This window comes from Delphinus delphis, chromosome 16, assembly GCF_949987515.2.
Source record: "Delphinus delphis chromosome 16, mDelDel1.2, whole genome shotgun sequence".
Classification (NCBI taxonomy): Eukaryota; Metazoa; Chordata; class Mammalia; order Artiodactyla; family Delphinidae; genus Delphinus; species Delphinus delphis.
Window position 1 is genome coordinate 46,655,613 of NC_082698.1, and position 25,149 is coordinate 46,680,761.

Genomic DNA, 25,149 nt, shown 5'->3' on the forward strand with positions numbered 1-25,149 from the left:
GCTGGGTTTATAGCTTAAAAATGGACTCTGCTAGGAAAGAGCGGCATTCTAAAAACTGGAAAATGAATCCAAGTGAACTCTTCCCTGCTCTTCCATTTAAATTAGTCCTGAGAGGGCTCCACCCCCAAGTTTAATCATGATTAGGAATTCCCTCCTGCCATGATTCTATGACTTTAAAAAGACTGGAACTTCAGCTTGATAAGCAGAATTTTTTAGGATCAGCTAGATGATATATTATCATTCCTGATGGGTGAATAACCAAGTACATGGCCACACCTGGTTCTGCGTATGATAAGGAACAGGTTGTCTGGAAATCCCAAACTGCCAGAGCTCAAGTTAGAGGGACAACAGTTGGCTGGGACATTCTACGGAAGCCCACGCCAGCACATTCTCCTAGAGGCAGCCCTCAGTGTGCAAAAGGGGAGGCCGACTGGAGGCTCCCTGAAGATTTTTTCCAGCATTACTAGTCTGCAATTGAGTACAATGCTCTAATTTTATAGGTAGAAGAAGTGAGATTCAGAGCTCATGTGAAGTACCCAGTAAGAGCGCTAACATGTACATTCTCTTATACTTGTGCAAAAAATCTACTGCAAAGAAAGCTTCAACCGTGCTCACATGTGTCACGCTTCCCTTTCCACACGTCTGCTCACCTAGACCTTGTTATCAATACATTCTGTTACAGTGGTGTATGGAATAAGTATTCTCTTATCTCAAAAAACAGTACAGATTGCTGAGAAAAAGTTAAGTATCAAAAAGGAGAGAGACTATTTCAATTCCATTTGTGCTGGCTACCTATGAATTCGGGCATCTACTTTTTCTCTATTGATCACTTTTAGATGGAGCATTCAGTCACACTAGTAAGCAAAGAAATGTATATTAAAACAATAAGGAGATATTATTTTTATATGTCAGTTTGGCAGATCTGAGAAGTAATATAACACTTGGATCTCCTGATGGCAGCTCGTATTTTCAGGTGGAGACAAGGAGCAGGGATGCCCCCTGCCTGCCTGCGTGTGCCACTTGCACAGCAAGCCTGCCAACAGCCAACCCTTTCTCTGCTGGCTCAGGGGAGACCAAACGGAAAAGGATTGAAACTGCACCAGTATAATGTGAAAAGGATTACAAGTCCTGAACTGTTCAAAGCGCAGTGTGTAGCATTAGCTGCGTTTAGAATCTGCACTCAGTGACTGAAGTTGAAGCATGTTTCTAGCCAGGGCAGCTCCGTATATCGTAAAACCCAGACTTGTGGATCTCAGCATTTATTTGAAAAGTTAGTATGTATGAGAATCACCCAGGCAGCTTGTTAAAGTTCATCTTCCCAGGTTACATTCCCAGTTGTTCTGATTCAGCAAGTGCTGAATGGGCCCTGGAATTTGCATTTTAATAGGCAGCCCAGATGATTCTGACGCAGACAATCTGAAAACCATACTTAGAAACCAATCCGTGGACACCAGCGAGGCTCTGAAAGTAGAGGTCCCATCACATGCAGGCACATCGCTATAACTCATCCATCTGCTCATGCTTTCATTTAATAGATACATATTGAATGTTTGGCCTGTACCTCCACACAAACATAAAGGGAGGGAAAACACATCTTGTGGTGCACATGGTCTAACAGGAAAGAGAGAAGAATACCAACTGTCCTGGTACAGCATGGGGCTGGGGGGAGATACAAGCATTCTCAGGGCACAGAGGAGAGTGCCTGGCCCAGACAGCATCCGGGGAGGGGGGGGGCAGGTGACATCAGAGAAGTGGGTCCCAAGGACGTGACCCCAAGGCTGAGGTTGGGTGTTGAGATGATGAAAACAGAGGAGAAGCTTGGCAAGGTACAAAGTCTTGAGCCAGTTGGACATGTTTAGAGATTATAAGTCGTTCTGTATAATTAGAGTAAAAAGGCAGGTGTGTGTGTGTGCACACACTCGCCCACTCATGTAAGGGCAAGGGAAGCAAGTCCAGGGAAGCACAGGGCCAGCTCAGAGTGGCCCTGTGCACAAAGTATGCCAAAGAGAGTCTCAGAAGGTGTTCAGTAGGGATGACATGTGCAGCTCTGCATTCTAGAAAGTTACTCGTGGCGACTGACCCAGGGGGGAAGTTACTACGTGCAGAGATTAACACAGTTCTTTGCCTTCTACAAATGACGTCAGCTCAAAATACCTAGGAAGGGCCTGATGCCGCTCCCTGCTGTTCAGAGCAAAATGATCTCCCTGTAAGCTGGTTTCATTTCTAACAAGGTCAAACTAATATTTTACATTGAGTTTGTATGAAAAAAAAAATAAATGTTTAGTTTTTCATGTAATTAAAAAGAACAGCAACAGTAAAAACAACTCCCATGTGAGTTCTAACTCTGGACTGGGTCTGGAAGCACATTTTTTTAAGTGGAGACTCACTTCACTTCTGTGAGCAGCTCTGTGGAGGGGGAACAAGGGACCGTCCCCAACCACGCAGTGGCTGACACAAGCCCACAGTTAACATACATTAAATAAACCACTCCTCATGTCAAATGGAGCTGTTTGCAGAGAAATGTGTTCATGGTTCTGGGAATCATTAATCAATGACGCAAAAGTGGCACAGAATAATTACCATCCCAGGTATCGCTAGAGGCGATCAGAGCTCCAATGTTCTCGCAAAGAAATGAGTTAAGCTGCTGCCATTCCGAGCTCCAGGTCTGCCTGCTTCCCCCAGAGGCCTCTGTGGGGACAAGCCATCCAGAAGTCTGGAAGGAGATGTGCCCCGGAGTCTCCTGGGCTGCATCGGCAAAGACCATGAAAGCAAGCGCTTCTGAGACGGCAGGGGAGGAGGAGCCAGGGCTCGCCACGGGCTGCCTGCCCACTTTACGTGATGGCCACTTGAAGGCAGGTGCTCCGGGCGTTCTGAGCCTGGGCGCACACCCACCACGTACACCCTGCTGTGGGTGTGCTTTCACTTAGAAAAAGCACAAGACCCAAAAGGTCTTATGGAGACTTCTTAATTAGGGGAATTCTCAGCTTACAACAATACTTGCCTCAAAATGTTTCAACACAAGCAGAAAATATTAGTCTGGGGAAATGCAGAAAATAACCACCTACTCGCGCGCGCGCACACACACACACACACACACACACACACACACACACACACCCCTGCCACGGTCAAACCCTCTATATGTTTGCTTAAACACGTTCATGGTTCTAGGGTCAGTGCAACAATCCTCCCTTCCTGGACTTCCAGTTCCTGTCCTTGACAGTAAGTAGAATGACCAAGGATTAAGGAGCTGGGGCTAAGTCACGTGCAGGCAGGCAGGCTGGCACGTGCGTGTCACGCTACGTCCTGGCGGAGACGCCGTGCATGGTGAAGAACCTGGAGGCCTGCCTGCCTGAGGCGGCATTAACCGGAACATTCGCAGAGGAAGCAGAGGGGTCCTGGAGCCAACATGTCCAAGGCCAACACAGGAAGGTTGCTGAAGAATAGGGTGGTGGAGAGTTTATGTAACTTGCCCAACATAGTAGGCTAGGAGCTAGGAAAAAGAGAGAAAACCCCATGAACTTGGAGTAAGACAGAGCTGAGATGAAATACGAGCAATTCCAGTTAGCAGCCTCTCTAGGCTCTGGTTTTGCCATCTTTAAGATGAAAATGATAAAGCCTCCTTCACAGGGCCCATGGTGAGACTCGATGAGATGTAGGAAAAGCACCCAAAGCAAGTGCTCCAGACCTCCAGCTATTGACACTTCTGCCAATAATAGTGATAAATAAAGAGCAGAACGAGGCTCTCCGTCCAGTCTGAGCACTTGCCCTGTGCCAAGCGGCCCTCCTGGGCATGAACTGTTGGCATCTTCTTCCTTGGTGGTGGTGGATTTGCAAGGCAGCCAGGCCTGCTCCGCCATGCCTTACCTGCTCCCAGAGGGGCTCCCCCAATGAACGAGGTAGGCCCAGGGCATGCCACCCCTCAGGCCAGTTCCCGAGGTTCTCGAGAGCAGACCCATGTCACTGTGATGGGCAGGCTGCCCAAGCCTGGAGCCCCTACACTGCTACAAGGCACACCAGAGTGGGGGGCTCCCCATGGACGGTCCGTTGATACAGCTGTGTTCTCCAGTTCAGCAGATCTTTCCAGAGCACAGATCCGACGAGTCAGGAAAGGGAGAGACAAGAATAAATTCCAGCCTGTCCCTGCCTTTAAAGGCATCACAGGAGGACTCAAGAATAATTACAGAGCCGTGTGACAAGGAAGATGCTGGCAGCAGAGTGAGCAGAGTGCTGTGGGCGGCCCGTCGCTATGAGTGCTCTGGGGACGGACACATCAGCACAGGCTCACCCAGGAGGGGGCCTCTGGTTGCAGGGGAGTGGTGAGTGGGTGGGCATGAGGCTGCAATGATCTGGCTAGTAGAGGTGTGGGCAGTGGAGGGGGCCAGGTCACAGGGCCCGCTCCACAATGAGCTCTGCAGCCCAGACCCGACTCAGCCCACTCTTCCAGCCCGTGGACGTCCCTGAGTTCCCAGGCCTGCTTCCCTATGCTCCTCTCTGCCTCAGGCTTTAAATTCAGGGGACTCACCACACATCAGTCAAGGCCCCAAACCCAGCAACTTCCCTCTTTCCCACAAAATGCTGTATTTTGTAGTGGACATAGAACCCTAGATGGGCCCCATCCCAGCTGGTCAGGTTTCTCGTGGGCTCTACTCTGACCCTCTGTCACATCCTCCACCATCTCAGCAGGAAACAGACCCACTCAGACCTGGATTCTCCCATTTTGTCCAAGCTCAACACTTGCCCAACCTCCACAGTTCTGGCTTCACAGGCTCCCAGGTGCATTGTGGAAGCCCTGGAAGCCGGCTGGGGCTGGGTTTAAACAGGAGTGTTTCCTCATTTGCACTGACAGGCCCTTTCCCACTTCCTCAGGGCCATGGCTTAGGTACCAGGGTTCATACCCCACTCCTCCCTCCTTCTTGGAAAGAACAAATGCTAAGGTACCATTAAAAGAGCCACAATCACAGTGATAATAGCAGATACAAGCCACCGAGAGCTCCTCTGCGCCGATCTGGGGCAAAGACACGCAGTGTAGGTGGTGGAGGTGGGATTGGGACCAGGCTAGAGCCTCTGTCCACCTAGCCTCCTGGGAGCCTGTCCCCATGTGACCCTGGCCAGTCTCCTAGACCTGCTTCTTCAGGGAGCAGGTGTGTCTGGTTCCAGTGACCTTGTAGGAACTCAGGCTGAACTGGAAAAGAATCTCTCCCACAGTTTACCGTGAAGTCAGAGGCAACAAGCACAACCCAACGAAATGGATCAAAACAACTCATGCGAAGAACCAATGTCTTGATAATGTCAAGAATCGCCTTGCTTTGCCCTGCTCAGTCCCTTTGTGCCCCACCCCCCAACCTCGTGTGGCCCCTCCCGGCAGGTAAGGGGACACCAAGCACTAAGATCCTGCCTCAGACCCTGCTGCGTTTCACGTGCTCCTGTCTGCACAGCCTGGAGTCCCTGCCACCACAGTGAGCCACCTGTGGCATTCTGACAGCTTCCTGCTGTGTGACATGGAGATCCAGAAGGACTGAAGTTTAAGTACAAGGCAGGGGAAAACGAGAGAACAGCCGCTCTCTGCTCCTGACCTGCCTCTCAGAGGCTGGGAAAGTCAGTCACCTGTGGGCTTCAGGCTCTGGCTTCCCCAGCAAGACCCCGGAGTGAAGTGTTGCTGGGTGGGACAGTTAGCAAAAATAAGACTCTCAGAGACCAGGACAAGTACCAAAGGCAAGAACCTGCTGCACAGGCCATGCTGGGACTAGCTCTGGCTGTGATGGTAAACTCCAGACCTCGCCCTCAGCCCAGCCCAGGGAGGACTGGAGCCACCTGGCTGGTCTTGGCAAAAGCACATGGGAGTCAGGCCATCTGCAGAAGCCCTTCTTGGAAGGCGGGGCATGGATTAGGTGACATGTGGGCCCTCAGTGATACCAGATGTGGCAGGCAGTATTTGGGGACAAAGATGTCCCCCAAGAGCCTCATCCCTGGTTATCCCATCATATACTAACCTAGGTGCTGCTTGAAGGGCTTGAAATTATTTTTCATTCCAGATGAAATTAAGGTTGCAAATCAGTGGACCTTAAAATAGGGAGATTATCCTGGATTATATGGTGGGTCCAATTCCCATGAGACCTTAGCAGCAGAAGAAGGCACTAGAAGAACTGGTGGGAGAGATTCAATGGAAGAGGGAGGCAGAGGGGAGATGAGGGGGAGGGACGATGAGGCAGAAGCAGCTCAGAGAGCTCTGTAGTGTGAGGAGGCTGCTGCAGCTGGCCTTGAAGATGCAGGAAGAGAGCCACAGGCAAGGGATGTGGGTGGCCTCTAGAAGCAGAGAACGACCCCTGGCTGACAGCCAGCCAAGACCCGGGAACTCAGTCCTACGGAAGCACGGAGGTGAATTCTGCCAACACCTGAACGAGCTTGGAAATGGCTGCATCCCCAGAGCCTCCAGAAAGAGATGCAGCCCTGCCAACACCTCGGCTTCAGCCCTGTGAGACCCTAAGCAGAGGACCAGCTGAGCCATGTTGCGCTCAGACTTTTGAGATAATAAATGTGTGCTGCTTTAAGTCACCAAGGTTTTGGTAATTTGTTACGGCAGCGATATAAAATTAATACACCAAATAAAACCAAAGCATCGCCATTGCTCTCTTCTTATCAAAATGACGAAAGGAGCCAATATGGAGACAATATCTAACCCGGTATTTCTTTACCCTATCAGGAAAGTAGGAAGGGATGGCTGGGGTTTGGTTTTAATCTGTTTAATATGCATCCATCATATCAGGATTTCTCACCTTGACACTATAGGCGTTTGCGACTGAACAATTATTTTCTGCTCTTCTGAGCATTGTAGGATGTGAAGTAGCATTCCTGGCCTCTGCCCACTAGATGCCAGTAGCAACCCCTCCCCACCAAGTCATGACAACTAAAAATGTCCCCAGGGCTGGGGCAGGGTAAAGCTGCCCCCTGCTGAGAATCACTGCTTTACATTATCCTTTAAGGGCAAAGAAACGTTTTAAGAGTAAGAAAGCATTGATCTCTTAGCTGTTTTCAATTGACTAGGCATTTACTAAATATCCATTTACCTATATGAACATATATGATATGTTCAAACTGTTATCAGCTGTTAGTACTCAGCAGCTGGGTACTGTGGCTATGTATACACACATATATAAATATATGTTACATACGTTATGTTTCATATCCATTTTTTAAACTTTCACACATTAGACTACACTACTTCCATAATCAAAATAAAATGAACATGAATATAATAAATCTTCATTCATCGGTGTTTACTGAAAGGCCTCTCCAGGCATGCCCGAGGTTAGGCGCCTGGGGGTCCCTCCATGAAGGAGCATCAGTAGAGTGAGAGAGGCAGAAGGTGAAGTGGTGAAGGTTAGCCTGAATGTCAGGAGCAAGGGCAGGTGGAGATACAGTGGGCAGTAGAGACAGGTATGAGGGAGAGACCAGCTCTCCAGGTTTCAGATTGGGGACCAGTCGTGATGGGCTTTGGAGAGTCAGCTGCTAGGAGTCTAGCGTGCAGAGCACCACAGACAGACAAACCAGCATGAGCAAAGGCATGGTGGTGAGGTGTGAAGGCATGGTGGTGAGGTGTGATGGGGACTTGCAAATGTACTCTCTGGCTGAAAGCTGTGGGTTCAGCATGTACAAAGACCTTGTTGTTCCAGGATTGTTTTTTTTTTTTTGCGGTACACGGGCCTCTCACTGATGTGGCCTCTCCCGTTGCGGAGCACGGGCTCCGGATGTGCAGGCTCAGCGGCCATAGCTCACGGGCCCGGCCGCTCCACGGCATGTGGGATCTTCCCAGACCGGGGCACGAACCCATGTCCCCTGCATCGGCAGTCGGACCCTCAACCACTGCGCCACCAGGGAAGCCCCCAGGATTGTTTTGATTAACTGCTACCCAAATCTGAAAGCAGCTAAACACTCGGCAGAAGTTCTGCAGTCATCCATTTGGCCAATGCACTTCAAAGTCAGCCCTTTCACCCAACCCCTGGAAGGAGTAAATCCCAGTTTGACACCCTCCAGGAGTCTCTGCAAGGAATCTGCCCCTGGAAAGGACATGCTTCGGTTTCTGCACGTTGCTCACACCCATCACAAGCTCTCTGAGCTTGTCACTTGCTCCTGGATACCCAGGCTGCTTACTCAGTGGCCCGTAGTTCAGCTCCACTCTCCTCCACCCTGCAGCCAGACTAGCCCTCAGCTCTCATGCATTCATCTCTGGGTAGCCCCTGCATGTCTTGCCAGCCCCGCCCTGCCTGCTCCTCTGTTTTGCTGGGGCATCTTCTTCACTTACATCCCATACAGAAGAGTTGATGGAAGAGACAGATGGAAGTCTACCCAGCCCTTAAACCACTCAACCTTTGGAAAGGGAAGAGAATTAGTCTTTAATGAGCCACCTCATGTGTGCTGGGTGCTATGCTAGTCACTTTGCTTCCATTATCCCATTTAAGCCTTATGAGAATTTTGTGAAATGGTTGCCGTGCACTCCATATTAAAGATGAGAATAACTAACTGAGGCTCACGAAGGTTAGGTAGCAGGCCATTTAATATGTGGCCAAGTTGGGGTTTTTAGCTCAGGTCCGTTTTACTTTAAGACACGTGCTTCATCTTCCATACTTTCTTAGACTTGTGTAAGAGGGCCCTTCCCTGTTCCTGTACTTCAGGGGGACCCCCTGACCCTCTTCCAGTCATACCCAGGGGACATGCATGCACACCAAGAGCCTGGGCTCCCACAGTCCAGCTCCAGGCATCCGCAGCAATGGATTTCCCTGCTAACTGGTCCAGCCTGCCTCCTGGCTGTGCCTACTGTCTCTCCAGGTCCACCCTTCTGAGGGCTGAAGGTGCCTCAAGTGTGCTTCCTCTAGGCCTGAGTGGTGGCCAAGGGGAGCTGCTTTCAAGGCGAGGAGTGTGGGGACAGCTGGGACATATGGGTCAGGTGTCCAAACACATCCACCAGGGCCCCTCACTCAGGCACGGGATGGATCCCTCAAGTGGTCAGGCTGTGAGCGGGGGGCCAAGGTGCTGAACTACAAGGAGGTCAGGAATTCTAAATTTGAAACTGGCCCCCCAGGTTATTATAAAGGTCAATATAGGGCATTAGAACATATTTCACTTAACAGTTTATTAGCTTGATTTATATTTTCTAAACATTTTGATGCAAGATGTGTGGGCATTTGCACCCTTGCTCTGGGCCCACAAATTTAGGAGCATGCCATCGCTTTTGCTCATTGATTTTTTTATGGTGAATGGAGATATCACCTCCCATGTGAGTGCAGAAAGCTTAGTTCTCTCATGTCTGATAATCTTTAAAGAATAATCATGATGGGCTGTGTTACCTTTTCATGATCAAGAAGCTCTTGTAAAATGACTTGTCTCTCCCGACACAGTTCCAAGAAATCTTCAGAGTGCAGGCTTTCGTGTAAGGCGGGGAAGAAGGTCAGCTGGGTGCAGTCTACTGCCTCATCTCTCTCGCTCTCAGCTTCCTGTGGTGTCACTCCACCTGCAGCAGCAAAAAGGGACGTATGGTTTGTGCAGGAGCCACCTGGAGTCACGAGGGACAGTGCACAGCCTGGGCCCGAGTCCCTGGGAGGAACTGCAAGGTTTCAGGGCAGCCGTGAATGACGTGGATCCCAGCGTACCCCTCACTGTTTCTGAAAGTGGACACACCCCTCTGACCCTATCATGTGGTGAACACACCTGCAGGTTGATTCACTCAGGAAGATGTACCCGGGCCTGGCTGCTCTGCAGCTCTCCAGTGACCACGGGGGGATGTTTCAACACCTTCATTAATCAGTAAAGCAATTTCCTAGAGGGTCCCAGAGGGTCCCACGAGATTTGCTTTTTCTGAACTTCACTTTTTGTTTTCTTTTTTTTTTGGCCACACCAGGTGGCATGCCAGGATCTTAGTTCCCTGAGCAGGGATCAAACCCACGCCCCCTGCAGTGGAAGTGCAGAGTCTTAACCTCTGGACCGCCAGGGAGGTCCCCTGTTCACTCTTTCAAGAGTGGGGTTTTTTCCCCTAATTATGGAAATACTATCTTCTTAATGTAAAAAACTTGGAAAACCCATGAAATTGTGAGAAATTAAAAATGAGAAATAAAACAAGTATCACCTGTGCGCCCAGAGAGAGTGCTAGTAACAACAGCTCCTGTTTAGTGAGCACCTTCTCTGTGCTGGATATTTTAATGACATTTTTCATCCAGTCCTACCTAGATTGTAGAGTCCATTCCATCCTCACTTTGCAAATGAAGAAATTGACAAAGGCTAATTATTTTGCTCAAGGTCATACGGCTACTAAGAACTAGAGGCCGAATCTGAACCAAGTCCCTCTGAGTCCAGAGGCTGATCTTTTCATCTCTAGTCTGTCTGTCCTCCCTGGCCACAATGTGGTTTAATTCTGACATCTTTTTTGTACATACATGTATATGTACACACAAAACGTAATTTCTGACATGGTAAGAATTATACTGAATTTATAGTTTTTCTTTTCTAACTTTTTGGCTCAAGATTATACCATGAGCCCTTTCCCATTCCATTAAAAGTTCTTAGAAAGCAACTTAAGTGGCTGTAATAATCTACTGTGTGACTCTTCCATAATCACCCAACTCACCTCCTATGTTTTAGAGATACAACTAGTTTCTGTTTCTATACTACCAAAATCCACTGTGCTGCAATCATTTGTGTGTCCATCTAGACTCATTTCCAAAGGATGCGCTCCTGTGCATGTGCCTTTGGGTGCCAGCTAAGTACACACCTGTGTGGATCTCTAGAGTTTTCTCCTCCACCCTGTCCTGGGTGTCCACCTGCGTGGAGCAGCACATGGCTGCAAGGTCAGGGTGCTACTGGACATCTTCTTTGTGGCAAGATGCTCATCTCTTTGACCTCCTCCCCACCTGGGAACCTCACACTTGCATGAATGTAAGTGCCTGCCGCTCACAGCAACATCCATCAGAGGCTTTTCCTCAGGCAGAGAAAACACTGTGTAGATACAGGCACCCAGGAAGGCATGGTGAAGGATCACAACCCTTTCTTCTTTGACTGAGCTCCCTACTGGGAGTTGGGGGTCCATGCTGGAAACATGGAGGACGCCTGGGATCATAGGTGACCAGAGGCCCTGCATATAGGGGACGAGGGGACTTAGCAGCCCATGGCCCTAGCCCACATAAAATCAAACACCTGCTTTCTACCACGGTACCCTCTGCAGCCACCCATTTTGAGAGGGAGAGCAGGCAGATTCTCCTTCTGATCTTAGGGTTATGGGGCTTGGGATGGAAAGAAGAGAAGCCAAAGTATGAGTGTTACACTGTCATCCCAAGTCTCAAGTGGGACTCCCCAAATCAACCTGGGATCAAGATCCTCACTTCTGGGCTTTGTTACTGCAGACTGACAAGACAGCAAGCTCCACGCAAAATCCGGTGCTAAGGCACTAAGTAAGACAAGTCTGATCAGCTCTAGGAAGGTGTCACTTGGTTAAGGGTATGATATAAGCTGCAGCCTAGGATACAGTGAAACTCACAGACAGAGAGTGTCTGAAACAAAAGGCAGAGTCTCTGGTAGAAACACAAAATCTGAAATATAGTGTATGTGTCTGTGTGTGTGTTTGGTATGTATTTGATGCGTTCGGGCCAAAATGACTTCTGAAAATAAACTAGATTTTTAGCATATCAACCCAACCAAATTCCTCCATGAGTATTACACAAAGGGTAAGCATAAACATCAACAATGATTCAAAGTGCTTTTTTAAATTGGAGAAATAACAATGACCATTATATCTGTCATCTTCACAATCAGAGAATTCAGTGTTAAGCATTAAATATCTATCCCACCCAATTTTGCTCTAAAATATTTTCCTATTTTCCTCCTAGGTGTTTTGGGTCACATACTGAACATGTGTTAGTATTTGGGGGGGCACTTTTAAGGTTTCCCTCATATAGCAAATTGACAGGATAGTTTCCCTGAAAAAAATTCTTACTGTTGCAACCTAAATGCAAACTCCTTCCCCCAGTGGAGCGTTCAGGTCCGGAATGGGTCCCTCTTCATTCTGGAGAGCAGAGTGATGAAAGGCCTTGCACTCCCTACTCTAGACTTGCAGCATTTTCTTCCCACAATATATTAACTTCATATCTTTAAGGAGATGTTAAATAAAACCAAGAATTGCTTTAACTGTTAAATAAAAATACAGATAAATTGAATACCTTGGTTTTCAGCATTTAACTGAGAAATATCACCATTTCTGTCCTGACTTTCCTGAAATAAAACCAGAGAAAAGAGAAATTAAATCCTGGATACCCATGGGCCCCACCCACCTTTCCACAGATTCACAAACACATACACACACATGCATATGGCTCCTTCAAATCACTCATACACTCAAGACTCAAAGGCAAGGGGAGCAAAATGCCAAATCCGAAAGGACCACAATAAAATGCAAGTGTTAATGTTCCTGAGTCAAAGGGGAAAAAACCCACAATCTTCCATTAAGTAGGATTTACAGTAATTACCAAAGATTATGTCAAATGGGAGTAGAGAGTATCCTGGCTGTCTGTGGTATGGGCCACCCTGGAGAGGGGACCAGGGACAGGGGCTGGGGCTGGACAGCCCAAGAGACCAGAGACTAGGTTCCACAGCCAGCCTTCGGCCTTGACATCAGCACCACGGGCAGGCTTATTTTTCCTGCCTCCATTTCCTAAGAAATGTATTGAGGGAAAAATACTATATATCACCAGATGTTTACAGACAATACACTCAAAACTAAAACGTCTACTGAATAAATGAAATATAATTTTTTCATTAGGTTTTATAAAGAATTTAATGTGGGTAAAAGATTCTGAGGTTACAGACTAGAGAAGAAGCCCAACATTGTAACTCAGGATGAACGCAGAAGGAAATGTCTTGCATTCCAGGGTGTGGAAAGGCTGCTTTTCAGAATATCTTAAAGCAGAATTGTTCAATGAGGACATGAAATGCTATTAACAGATTCTTCTGTATCCACTACCAAGCCAAGGATGGTTCTTCATCATTTAAAAGGCAAAAATGTAAGTTTGACAGAGAGTCCAAGCTTCATTACAGCAAACGCCTGGGGACTGTCCAGATTCCGTTGCCTGGGAATCCAACGCAGCTTCAGTGTCATTTGGACGAAGCGCGTCACTGGCTCAAGCTCGCAGAAATAGCTGAGTTCAAGATATTTCCATTGTAAGACTTGAGTCGGGATTTGCTTGCACAGTGATGCCCACAGAAGGGCTGGCCATGACTGCTCTATGACACATAACTTGTACAAGAGACAGTGCCCACCACGTGGCTCTTTTCAAACGCTGGCATCCGGACCATTCTAACGGACTTTTATGGATGTCAGCGTGGTACTGGATCAGTGGTGTATATGTGAACCACTCACTCACTTATTTTTTTCATTCATTCAGGCTGTAGTTACAGCATCCTTTCTATGTACCTGGGGAGTTAGTGATTCTTTCCTTCTGGTAAACAGCACCAAGAATGCATTACAGCACTCCTACAGTGAACCGCACGCATTACCTCTCCTACCTGTCCATGCCAAAGCACTCCTGACGGAAACAACATCAGATGGAAAAGCTAAGGAGACACCTCTCTATACATTGCCTGTCTGGAAGCATCCTGTCTTGTTGCATCTAATTCTTACCTCGAGCCTTTCTCGACTCAGGGCCTCCAGCGGAGACAAGCGTCTGATACGTTTCCTCATGCGAGCTGGTCCTTCTCTCCAGTCCAGTTCCCACCGGGAGCAGGGTGTGGCTTCTGCCATCTGACGCCACAAGCCCAGCTCCCCAAAAAGCTGCTCCTGGATCCTGGCCCAGTCGTTGGCTGCCTTGATTTTGCCACATCTCCGCCTCTGGGAAGCAGAAGTACAGCGTCACCTCTGGACACATCTCCTCACCAGCCTGGCCCCAAACCACCTGGGGTGAACAGACCAAGCCCCCCATAATTGCCTGAGGAAAATCACCCCTATAGGCAGCTCCAAGCACCTTCACGGTGTACTCTCTGGAGCTAGGACCAGGCCAGGAGAAGAAATCAGTTTTTCAGCTTTGAGACCATTTAATTCAGCTTCGAGGAGAAAAAAAACCCTCTGCCCTTTGGCCCACAGAGCCTCGTGACTGCTGGGCGCTGTGCAGAAAGTAACAGGTCCCAAAGGTCCCCATGCTATTCATCAGAGGATTGGACAGCTATTTGGCAGAATGGACACAGAACCTCACCACAGCCCCTATCCTTCAAAATGATGCTGAAAGCCCTCCTTCCAGTGTCTGGACTGGAAGTGTGGTGAGAATGTTCAAAGAAGCTAAAACCTTTGATGTTAATAAAATTATCCTTCCTAATATCTATGGAATCCTCATAGTTTGCATACACAGCACTTGACTGTTATACCTTCTGCTAGAGTATAACTCAAACCTTTTACAAAATACATCGACACCCCTAAATTGCTTTTGTATGCCACATTGAAGTTTCCTACATCATCTATCAAGGAAACATTTCAATTCAGTTTGGACAGCAGAATCAACTTTGTCTGCAGGGTGAACTTTTCCAACTATTCAAATATTTGATGGTATGTGCCCTACATTTTAATTTTTCAGAAAACTGAAAGGTGAAAGTGCTAAGGACAAGAAGCACAGACCTCACAAAAGTAACATAAAGAGAAAAGAAACTCATTGTCATGTACCAGGCTGAGCCTCTCACCTGCTTTATCTCATTTCCTCTACACAATGACACCATAAGTGAGTCTGGAACTTGTTAAGTACTTTCTATTATCCTCATGAAGGAACCAAGTCTAGGAGAGGAGAAGTGACTTCCCCAAGGACCAACAGGTGACCAAGCTAAGACTGAAACCCAGCCTGTCTAATTCCAGAGCCTTCACTTCAGCCTGCGTGCTTAATTCCTTTCCTAGGGCCCTGGTATCATTTCATTAAGTCGTGATTTCTGCCAGTATTACTTCAAAGACTGGCAGACTTAGATCCATTTTGAATGGGAAAATCGTTCTCAGAACTTGAAAATTCTCCCAAAAACATGACAGATGGTATAGTTCTAAGTACTTCGTCTCTGGTGTCAGATGAACCTGGGCTGTCACCATGTTTCTGCTTTTCACTAGCAGTTTAATCTGAAGGAGACTTACCATCCTCATCAGTCAAATTCAGTTAGTAATATTACCACAATAATAAAACCATGGGTTTATGTAAGGATCAAATGAGACAATATTTTCCAGAGTTTAATACGGTGCCTTACCCAACTTAAGCAGTTAGTATTATTATTGTGAATAAAGCAAATTCTATTTCAAAACAAGATAATTTTGTTTCTCCACAGTTCTTAGATTCATATCCTAAATAGTTATAGCATTTTACAAGTACTCCAATTGTTTAATAAAAAACTCCAGAAAAATAATGACTATCCAAAGCCTTTTATAGGGATTTGGTTATATGAAATGAACACGTGTTTGGGGAAAATATTTCAGCTCCTGGGAGATTGTTGCTGCATTTGTAGTTCCATATTGAGCTTGACAGAGGATGAACAATCCCAAGCTACTGGGTTGTTCATCCGGGGTTTCAAATTAGTCTTTTAAGAGCATCCCTTCCACCCTAAGGCCCCACCTATGCAACCTGGAGGTTCCCAGCTGCCTGATTCTTCATCACAGGGCAAACGTGTTGGCTGCATACCTGCAGCTAGACAGATGTGTGTCAGGGATAAGATCCCTCATTCATCCTTCAGAGATGAATGACTGTTTAGTCCATGATGGAAGGCTGTATGTGGTCCCAAGACAAAGGACATGAGATGACTAAATAAGCAGAAGTCCTGAGCTCCTGCACCCGCAAGGTGTTCTGTAATGCCCATGCTTCTGCACAAGGTAAGGTCCCCATTCAGTTCAAACCTCGAGCGGGCCAAATGCCACACCAGACACAGGGGCAGGGATGCTGGTGTACTAGAGGCAGCTATGATTCTCGGCTGAATAGAAGCTCTTGGGTAGCATCACTGAGACTTTCCTCTTGGCAACCAGACCGTCCCTACTTTCAGTTCCCAGTGCTGGGGTGCAGCTGACCCCAGCCCTGGCTTCAGTGGGTGATGAATGGTTGTGGGATGGGCTAGTGAGCATCATACTCTGGGATTGGAACTGGTTGTCTCTAGAGCCGTATAGAGCAGACTGCAGAGAGGTGGATGTGTACACGTTCAGGGCTGCTCACCTTGCACTGGCCAACCTTATGTGCATCAGGAAAAGGCACCTGATGTATCTGCATTGAGGCATACACAGCCTACAGGCAGGCCTCTCAGCAACGAGACAGTCCCTTTGTGCAAGTTACATAATTTCCCACCCTTTATATGAGCCCTGCCTGGTTCCAGGATGTACAGACTGGGGAGCAGAGCATGAGTTCATGCCAGCCTCAAATGCTCTCTCCTCCATGTGCCTTGTTGCCTAAAACATATTAGTAATCTCATACACTTGTGTGTTTAATGTTTGTGTGAACATGTGTTTGTGTGTGTGTACGAAAAAGAGAGAAAGAAAAGAGAGAGAGGGAGAGAGGAGGCAGATTCCTTAAAGCAGAGTTTGAATACCTGGATCCAGCTCTTCTTGAACCGTGATGTTCTCCTGGATTTTTCAAAATATTTCACGTGTTGCCTAAGCCAGTTTGAGTTGAGTTTCTGATACTTACATGTGAAAGAGCTGTTACCAAAATGTAATGGATATATAGAGACTGAGCAAGAAATGGAAACAGCCTGTTGGCCCCCAGAGAGCCCAAAAGAGAGGGGACAGAGCAATGCCCCTCACACACTAAAAGAAAGGCCATTTCTGGGGTGGAAGGCATCTTGCATAGAACTTTAAACGGTAAAAACTGTAATTTTAAAAAATATATAGACAAAATGAGGCATGTCTGTAAGGTATGCTGAGGACTCAGTATAAGAACAGGTGGCCTGGGTATATCACAGAGCAGCGCCAGAGCAGCCGGACCACAGAGAAGAGAACAAATGTAACTGGAAATGGCAAAGGGGCATCTGGGCAGGGCCAGAGCAGAGGCACCTGTTTTCGTCGGCACTTCTGGAGTGATGGGAAATTGGGGAGATTAAATATCAGAATTGCACGATTTGCTGGTGATGGGATGATGAGGTATACTGGATGCTTGGGTTAGCTTCCAGGGCACTGGGTGACGCTATCTTGTCATGCTGTGAGCACCTGCATCGCCAGTGACCTCTCAGGTTAAGTAAAATGCCCAGTTGGAAAAGTCTTACGCAACCTGTTACTGACAGCCGTGTGGGCGGGGGCCCTTGAACCTCATTATCTCCACCCTCTTGGAAGGACCTCACGGAGTGTAATTAGGAGAAGCTGTCCTTGAAGAACATGGCATATTTCACAAGGCTGATTTCTTTCCAGAACTTGGACTTGACTTCTCTGGAAGTGGAGTGGGGCCTTCGTCGGGAAAGTCTACTACACCCCTTAAAAGAAAGCGGGGTGAACACTCCAGACCCCATTATCTCCGGCAGACGGTGATAACACCTGCATTCTTTTAAACATCGAAACGATCTGTCTCAAATATTTAAACACTTGGAAAGTATCCTCAAGGATTAGCCTCAAAACGCTGATTTTCTCAAAAATACTTCAATCAACAGTAAAACTCTGTCCCACTTTCTCAAGTACCCTCTGAGCCCCAGTCAGGCCCGCTGCTGAAAATAAGCCAGACTGATGTTCCAGGAGGCTGGACCCTTGCCTTATGGGCTCAGAGCCTCTGCCGAGGTTCTTCTGTCCTTCCCCATTAACCTTCAGTTTTTCAAATTTCAGCAGAAATCCACCAGTTACCACAGAGCACATTTCTCCTAGCCATGACCAAATCTTCCAGGCTTTTCCAACCATAAGAAGAGAAATGGTCAAACTCTCGACTAGATGCTGATTTGAAAGTTTAGATAAACAACACCCTCTGTCTTGAAATGGAACAAGCGTGATGGGGATATCCCTAAATAAAGGATGCAATCCTAAATGGTTCATCTTACTTTTCCCCCAATGGCAGCTGAATTTATTAGCCATATTGCTAGTCCTGAATGAAGTTGGTGAATTCAAGTAGTAAGGCACTCACATGCGAGGTCCTGTCCAAGGGGCGCAGATAACACGCAAATATAAGCCAGCAGGACACCTATCCTCAAACCGCCTCTCCCCCGCCCCACCAGCATGTCTGATAAACTGCCCACCTCCTTATGTAGCACAGCCTGGGAGGCTGTGTTGCTAGTCTGTATGTTTCTGGGGTGCACGCTGTGCATCTCACAAATCCCTATTCGTGGGGGCATGTTGTGGGCTCCCAAACAAGCACATATGGAGATAACTGGATCAGGTTACTTGGCTTAAGTTGATCAGAGCCTATTTTGTTTCCCTTGAACTTGGGGACTACTGTTTCACCATTCCTTCACCCCTCGCCTTACCCCAGGCACACCCAATGGTTCCTTATACCCCACTGCTCCTCTCTTTGTAGTACAACATCCTAGTATTGGCCTTATCACCCTGCTTTAATTTCTTTACTCTTGGTCCCTCTACTGAGTGTTAAGAACCTTCAACCAGAGGAGTATCATTATCATCTCTGCCTTTCCTACACCTAGCAAGGCTTTGGCACAGAGAAATTGTAAAGTAAAAATATAATTTGTGACGTTTTAATTCTACTGTTGTGTTCTATTACTAGCAATCATTTTAGAAAATTTTTGTTAACATCAATAATACCACCTAAGAATGAACTTCTTAGCCATTCATTAACCACATACGGGACATCTATTCCCTGCCAGCCACTGTCTAGGTGTTCCATACTCACTCTTTAATCTTTACAGGTAGGCAATATTATCCTGTCTTAAAGATGGGGACCCTGAGGCTCAGACCAGGCTCAGTCCTAGGAAGGGGCAGACCTGAGATTCAAATAGAGATGTCCCTGGCATGACAGCCAGTGCTCTTTACCTAGACTGTACAGAAATCACTCCTAGAGAGAGGTTTTCAACATCTAAACCTACCCTCATCAGTGGCAACCCACTGTCCTTAGGAGAACAAGCCAAACCCCTAAGGTGGCAGCAAGCCACTCTGCTTGCTCAGGCCCTGCCTCATCTTCATTCACCCTTGTCCCTTCCCAGCTCAGATCATCCCAGTCACTTCCTCTTCTTCCAGTTAACTGATGACATCCAGTGCTTTCCCGACTCAGGAGCTTCACACATTCCCTCCCCTTAGTCAAAACCACTTCCTTAAAATACTTTAGCCCATATTCCTCCTTCTTCAGATTTCAACTTAGAGATCAATTCCTTGGAGAGGGCCTCTGATCTGCCCAAATTAAAGTCTTCCCCTTGTTATAATCTCCCATTATACTCGTATTTTCCCTGTCTATTGCTCTTTCCAAGTTATAATGATCTATTTATCTGTGCACTTATTTAATGTGTATCTCTCCTTTAGAGTAAGCTACCCGAGAGTGAGGCCCACGTCTGCTGTGTTTACAATCGTGCCCCTAGCTCCTAGCACAGGATCTGAGGCACCCAATGGATGAATGAGTAGGTAAGTGGATGGAAACACTGCCTATCTCCTCAGCTGCTGACAGTGTGGGTCCAAATCCCATGGCACAGGTCATGAAGGTAGGACTGACTCACTGATGACCAATTATTGGCTTAGCCAATTTAGAATTTAAACCAAATGCTCTTATGATTCTTTATTTCAGGTTCAAGGTAGGTTCTGGTCTACTGTGCAGAGAAGGGAATTGCCTTGTTTCTTACCTGTACATGATCTTTGTATAGAGATGCATATAGTTCCCGTCCTTTTCGTCTGTAGTTCTCGATACATGACACAAAGTCCTGGAGAAGAGACAAAACAAGTCACAACTAATAACAGCTGTGATCTGAGGTAAGAACTTCTCTACTCTGACCAGTTGTCGGGGGAAGTAAGAGTTACAGGATTTGTTGGTCAAATCAATCACAACCTCATGAATACATGTACCACCTATGCTGTTACATTCACATACACACTCACATACATGCTTATGGGTTACTTCCACTTCCAGCTACGACGAACTAGCTTGTAGCAGATAAATCTTCCTCCCAAGAAAAACTAGAAAAGCTAGAATATAATAGATAAATTAAAATGGAATTCTAAAAAATGTTCAAGTAACTCACATTTATGGAATAGTGCACCCAACAATAGTAAAATACACATTTTTCAAGCCCCCACAAAATATATACCAAGACAAACTACATGTTGGATCATAAAATAAATCTCAACAAATTTTTAAAAAATTAAAACCTGCAAAATATGTTCTCTGACCGTAAAAGAATCAAACTGAACTCAATAACAGGAAATCTCCAAACACTTGGGAACTAAACAATATACTTCTAAATAATCCATGGATCAAAAAGTAAGTCTCAAGGGAAATTTTAAAAAATACATAGTACAGTATGTATCAAAATTTGTCACATAGCTAAAACAATACTGAGAGAGAAATATATGTCACCGAATGCATGCATTAGAAAAGAGTTAAATTTTAGAAAATCTGAACAGACCAATAACAAATAGGGAAATTAAATTAGTGATCAAATACTTCTCAAAAGAGAAAAGCCCAGGACCGGATGGCTTCACAGGAGAATTCTATCAAATATTCAAAGAAGAATTAATACCAAACCTTCTTAAATTTCCAAAAAATAGAAGAAGAGGGAATACTTCCCAACTCATCATATGAGGCCAGCATCACTCTAATACCAAAGTCAGGCAAAGACACCACAATAAAAGAAAATTTAGGAGCAATATCCCTGATGATCACAGATGCAAAAATCCTCCATAAAATACTGGCAAACAGAATTCAACAGCACATTACAAGAATCACATACCGTGATCAAGTAGGATTTATCCCTGGGATGCAAGGATAGTTCAATGTATGCAAATCAATCAAGGTGATACATCACATTAACAGAACAAAAGAAAAAAAATCATCACAAAGTTCATTATATATATGTTTTATGTATGTATAAAATTCAGTCTTTAAAAAGAAGGAAATTGTGCTGTTTGCAACAACATAGATGAACCTGAAGGACACTATGCTAAGTGAAATAAGCCAGAACATTGCATCTCACTTATATATGGACTCTAAAATAGTCAAATTCATAGAAGTAGAGAGTAGAATGGTGGTTTCCAGGAGCTGGGGAGAGGCAGAAATGGGGATATGTTGATTACAGGATACAGAGCTTCAGTCATGCAAAACAGTGAGTTCTGAAAACCTAATGTACAGCATTGTGACTCTAGTTAACGATATTGTACTATATATTCGAAATTTGTTAAGAAGTTAGAACTTAAGTGGTCTCATCAGAAAATAAAAGGTAACTATGTGAATTACCTTGATTGTGGTGATTATTTCACAATGTATATGTACATCAAAACATCAAGTTGTGCATCTTAAATATATACAATTTTACCCTAATACAGATGAAAAGATTTTAAATTAAAATATTTTTAAATGATGTAATTTTAAAATGTTTTGTATCATAGAGCCTATCTGAAAAAAAAAAAAAGAGTACAATTTCTAAGTCAATCTAAGATCCCACTAAAGGAACTAGAATAAAAGAGAAAAATAACCCAAAGCAAGCAGAAGGAAGGAAACAATAAAGGTAAGAGCAGAAATCAATGCAATTAAAAACAGAAAAACATGGAGAAAATCATTGAAACAAAACTGGTTCTTTGAAAAGATCGATAAAACTTACAAACCTGTAGAAATACTGACAAAGATAAAAAGAAGACACATATTGCCAATATAAAGAATGAAAGAGAGGCTATCCCTACAGACCCTGCAGACATCAAAAAGATAGCAAGGGAATATTACAAATAACTACATACACATAAATGTGACAACTCAGATTAAATGGACAAATCCTTTGCAAAAACATAAATTACTGTATGTCAACCAATATAAAATATATCATTGGAACAGACTATAACAGTTAAGGAAATTGAATTCATAATTTAAATACTCCCCCCAAATAAATTACCAGGTCCATATGATTTTGCTTGAGGATTTTACAAAATATTTAAGCAAGAATTAATGTAAATTTTACAAAATATCTTCCAGAAAATAGAAAAAATTGGTACACTTCCCAATTTGTTTTATGAAGCTAGCAATACGCTTATACTTTTACACCACAACCAGACAAACAGAGTACAGGAAAATAAACCTATCTTTCATGAATAGAGATGCAAAAATTCTTTTTTTTTCTTTTTTTTTTTTAACATCTTTATTGGAGTATAATTGCTTTACAATGTTGTGTTGGTTTCTGCTGTATAACAAAGTGAATCAGCTATACATATACACATATCCCGATATCCCCTCCCTCTTGCGTCTCCCTCCCACCCTCACTATCCCACCCCTCTAGGTGGTCACAAAGCACCGAGCTGATCTCCCTATGCTATGCGGCTGCTTCCCACTAGCTATCTATTTTACATTTGGTAGTGTATATATGTCCATGCCACTCTCTCACTTCATCCCAGCTTACCCTTCTCTCTCCCCGTGTCCTCAAGTCCATTCTCTACGTCTGCGTCTTTACTCCTGTGTTGCCCCTAGGTTCTTCAGAATGAGTATGTGTTTTGCTTTTTTTTTTTAAGATTCTATAAATATGTATTAGCATACGGTATTTGTTTTTCTCTTTCTGACTTACTTCACTCTGTATGACACTCTCTAGGTCCATCCACCTCACTACAAATAACTCAATTTCATTTTTTTTATGGCTGAGTAATATTCCATTGTATATATGTGCCACATCTTCTTTATCCATTCATCTGTCAATGGACACTTAGGTTGCTTCCATGTCCTGGCTGTTGTAATAGAGATACAAAAATTCTTAACAAAATATTAGCAAATAGAACCTAGCAATGCATAAAAAGAATGACATACAATGACCAAGTGGGTTTATTCCAGGAACACAAAGCTTGTAAATACCCAAAAAGCAATCGAGATAATCTACCATGTTAGTAGGTTAAAGAAGAAAATGACATGATTGTATCAATTGATGCAGAATAGCATCTGACAAAATTCCACACTCATTCATAATAAAACTCTCAGAAAACCAGGAATAGAGGGGAACTACCTTAACATAATAAAGATCATCTACAAAACCCCACAGCTAACATTATATTTAATGTGAAACAATAAATGCTTTCTCTCTAAGACTGTAAACAAAGCAAAGATGTCTGCTTTTACTGCTCTCATTCAACAAATCGCTGAAGTTCTTAGATTTTACACCAAAAGCATAAAAGAAAACAAATGAATTGGATCTCATCAGCATTAAAAACTTTTGTTCCACAAAAACCCACATAAAAATGATGTAATAGGGCTTCCCTGGTGGCGCAGTGGTTGGGAGTCCGCCTGCCGATGCAGGGGACGCAGGTTCGTGCCCCGGTCCGGGAGGATCCCACATGCTGTGGAGCGGCTGGGCCCGTGAGCCATGGCCGCTGAGCCTGTGCGTCCAGAGCCCGCGCTCCACAACGGGAGAGGCCACAACAGTGAGAGGCCCGCATACCACAAAAAAAAAAAAAAAATTTAAAAATGATGTAATAATAAGCTACAATCTAGGAGAAAGTATTTGCAAGTCACATCAATCAAAGGACTAGTATGAAGAACTCTTAAAACTCAAGAGCAAAAAAAAAAAAAATCCCATTAGAATATGCACAAAAGACATGAATAGACATAAAGAGGACATGCAGATCACATGAAGCACATGAGCACGATGTTCTACACCATTAACCATTAATAAAATGAAAATAAAAACCACAATGAGAAATCACTACACGCCTATCTGAATGGGTAAAATTAAGAGGTGACAACACCAAATGCTGGTGATGATACAGAGCAACTTGACCACTTACACACTGCTGGTGGAATGTATGGTACAGCGACTCCAGAAAACAGGTCAGTAGATTTTTTTTTTATATCTAGGCAACTACCATAGTATCCAGCAGTTGCAACCTCTGGGATTTATCACAGTGAAATGAAAACTTATACTCACACAACCACCTGCATGTGAATGTTTATAGAAGCTTTATTCATAATAGACAAGAACAACCCAGATGACCTTCAATAGGTGAATGATTAAAGAAACTATGAAACATCCATACCATGGAGTACCGCTCAGCAATAAAAAAGAATGAACTGGGCTTCCCTGGTGGTGCAGAGGTTGGGAGTCTGCCTGCTGATGCAGGGGACGTGGGTTCGTGCCCCGGTCCGGGAAGACCCCACGTGCCGCAGAGCGGCTGGGCCCGTGAGCCTGTGCGTCTGGAGCCTGTGCTCCCAACGGGAGAGGCCACAGTGGTGAGAGGCCCGCGTACCGCACAAAAAAAAAAAAAAGAATGAACTGTTGATACATGCAACAACCTGGATGAATCTGAACAGAATTATGCTGAGTAAGAAAAGACAATCCCAAAAGGGCAATATGAGAACTTCTTGTAGTGATGGAAATGTTCCTTGTTGTGATACTGTATTACAGTTTTGCAGGATGATACCATTGTGGGAAACTGGATAAAGGGTACATGGGATCTCTCTGTATTATTTCTTGCCATTGCATGTGAATCTACAATTTCCAAAATAATCATTATATGTAGTCCTCACCACTAGGAACTCATAGGAGAAAAAAAATCTTCACTTAAGAATGTCAATGATGGGGCTCCCCTGGTGGTGCAGTGGTTGAGAATCCACCTGCCAATGCAAGGAACATGGGTTCGATCCCTGGTCTGGGAAGCTCCCACACGCCGTGGAGCAAGTAAGTCCATGTGCCACAACTGGTGAGCCTGTGCTCTAGAGCCCGCGAGTAACAGCTACTGAACCCGCGTGCTGCAACTACTGAAGCCTGTGCAGCTACAGCCCGGGCTCCACAACAGGAGAGGCCACTGCAATGAGAAGCCCGTACACCACAATGAAGAGTAGCCCCTGTGGTCACTGCAACTAGAGAGAGTACGCGTGCAGCAATGAAGATGCAACGCAGCCAAAAATAAATAAATAAAATAAATAAATTTATTTTAAAAATAAATAAAATGGAAAAGTAAAAGGGTCCTGCTACATAGAAGTAAAACTTTGGGAAAAAAAAAGAATGTCATTGATGAAACAGTACAAATGATTAATTTTATGAAATCTCAATTTTTGAATACAGTCGTTTTTA

General features: G+C 45.1%; 1 protein-coding gene across 1 annotated transcript in view; it reads right to left on the bottom strand.

Annotated features, from left to right (window-relative positions):
- WDFY4 (WDFY family member 4) overlaps nt 1–25,149 on the bottom strand; it is a 277,878-nt gene that overhangs the window by 85,886 nt on the left and 166,843 nt on the right. The window contains exons 41-44 of the mRNA XM_060034652.1: nt 19,738–19,815; nt 13,661–13,867; nt 12,204–12,255; nt 9,345–9,508 (exon numbers count right to left, since the gene is read on the bottom strand). Coding sequence (XP_059890635.1) covers nt 9,345–9,508; nt 12,204–12,255; nt 13,661–13,867; nt 19,738–19,815 — 501 coding nt within the window. The remainder of the gene's footprint in view (nt 1–9,344; nt 9,509–12,203; nt 12,256–13,660; nt 13,868–19,737; nt 19,816–25,149) is intronic.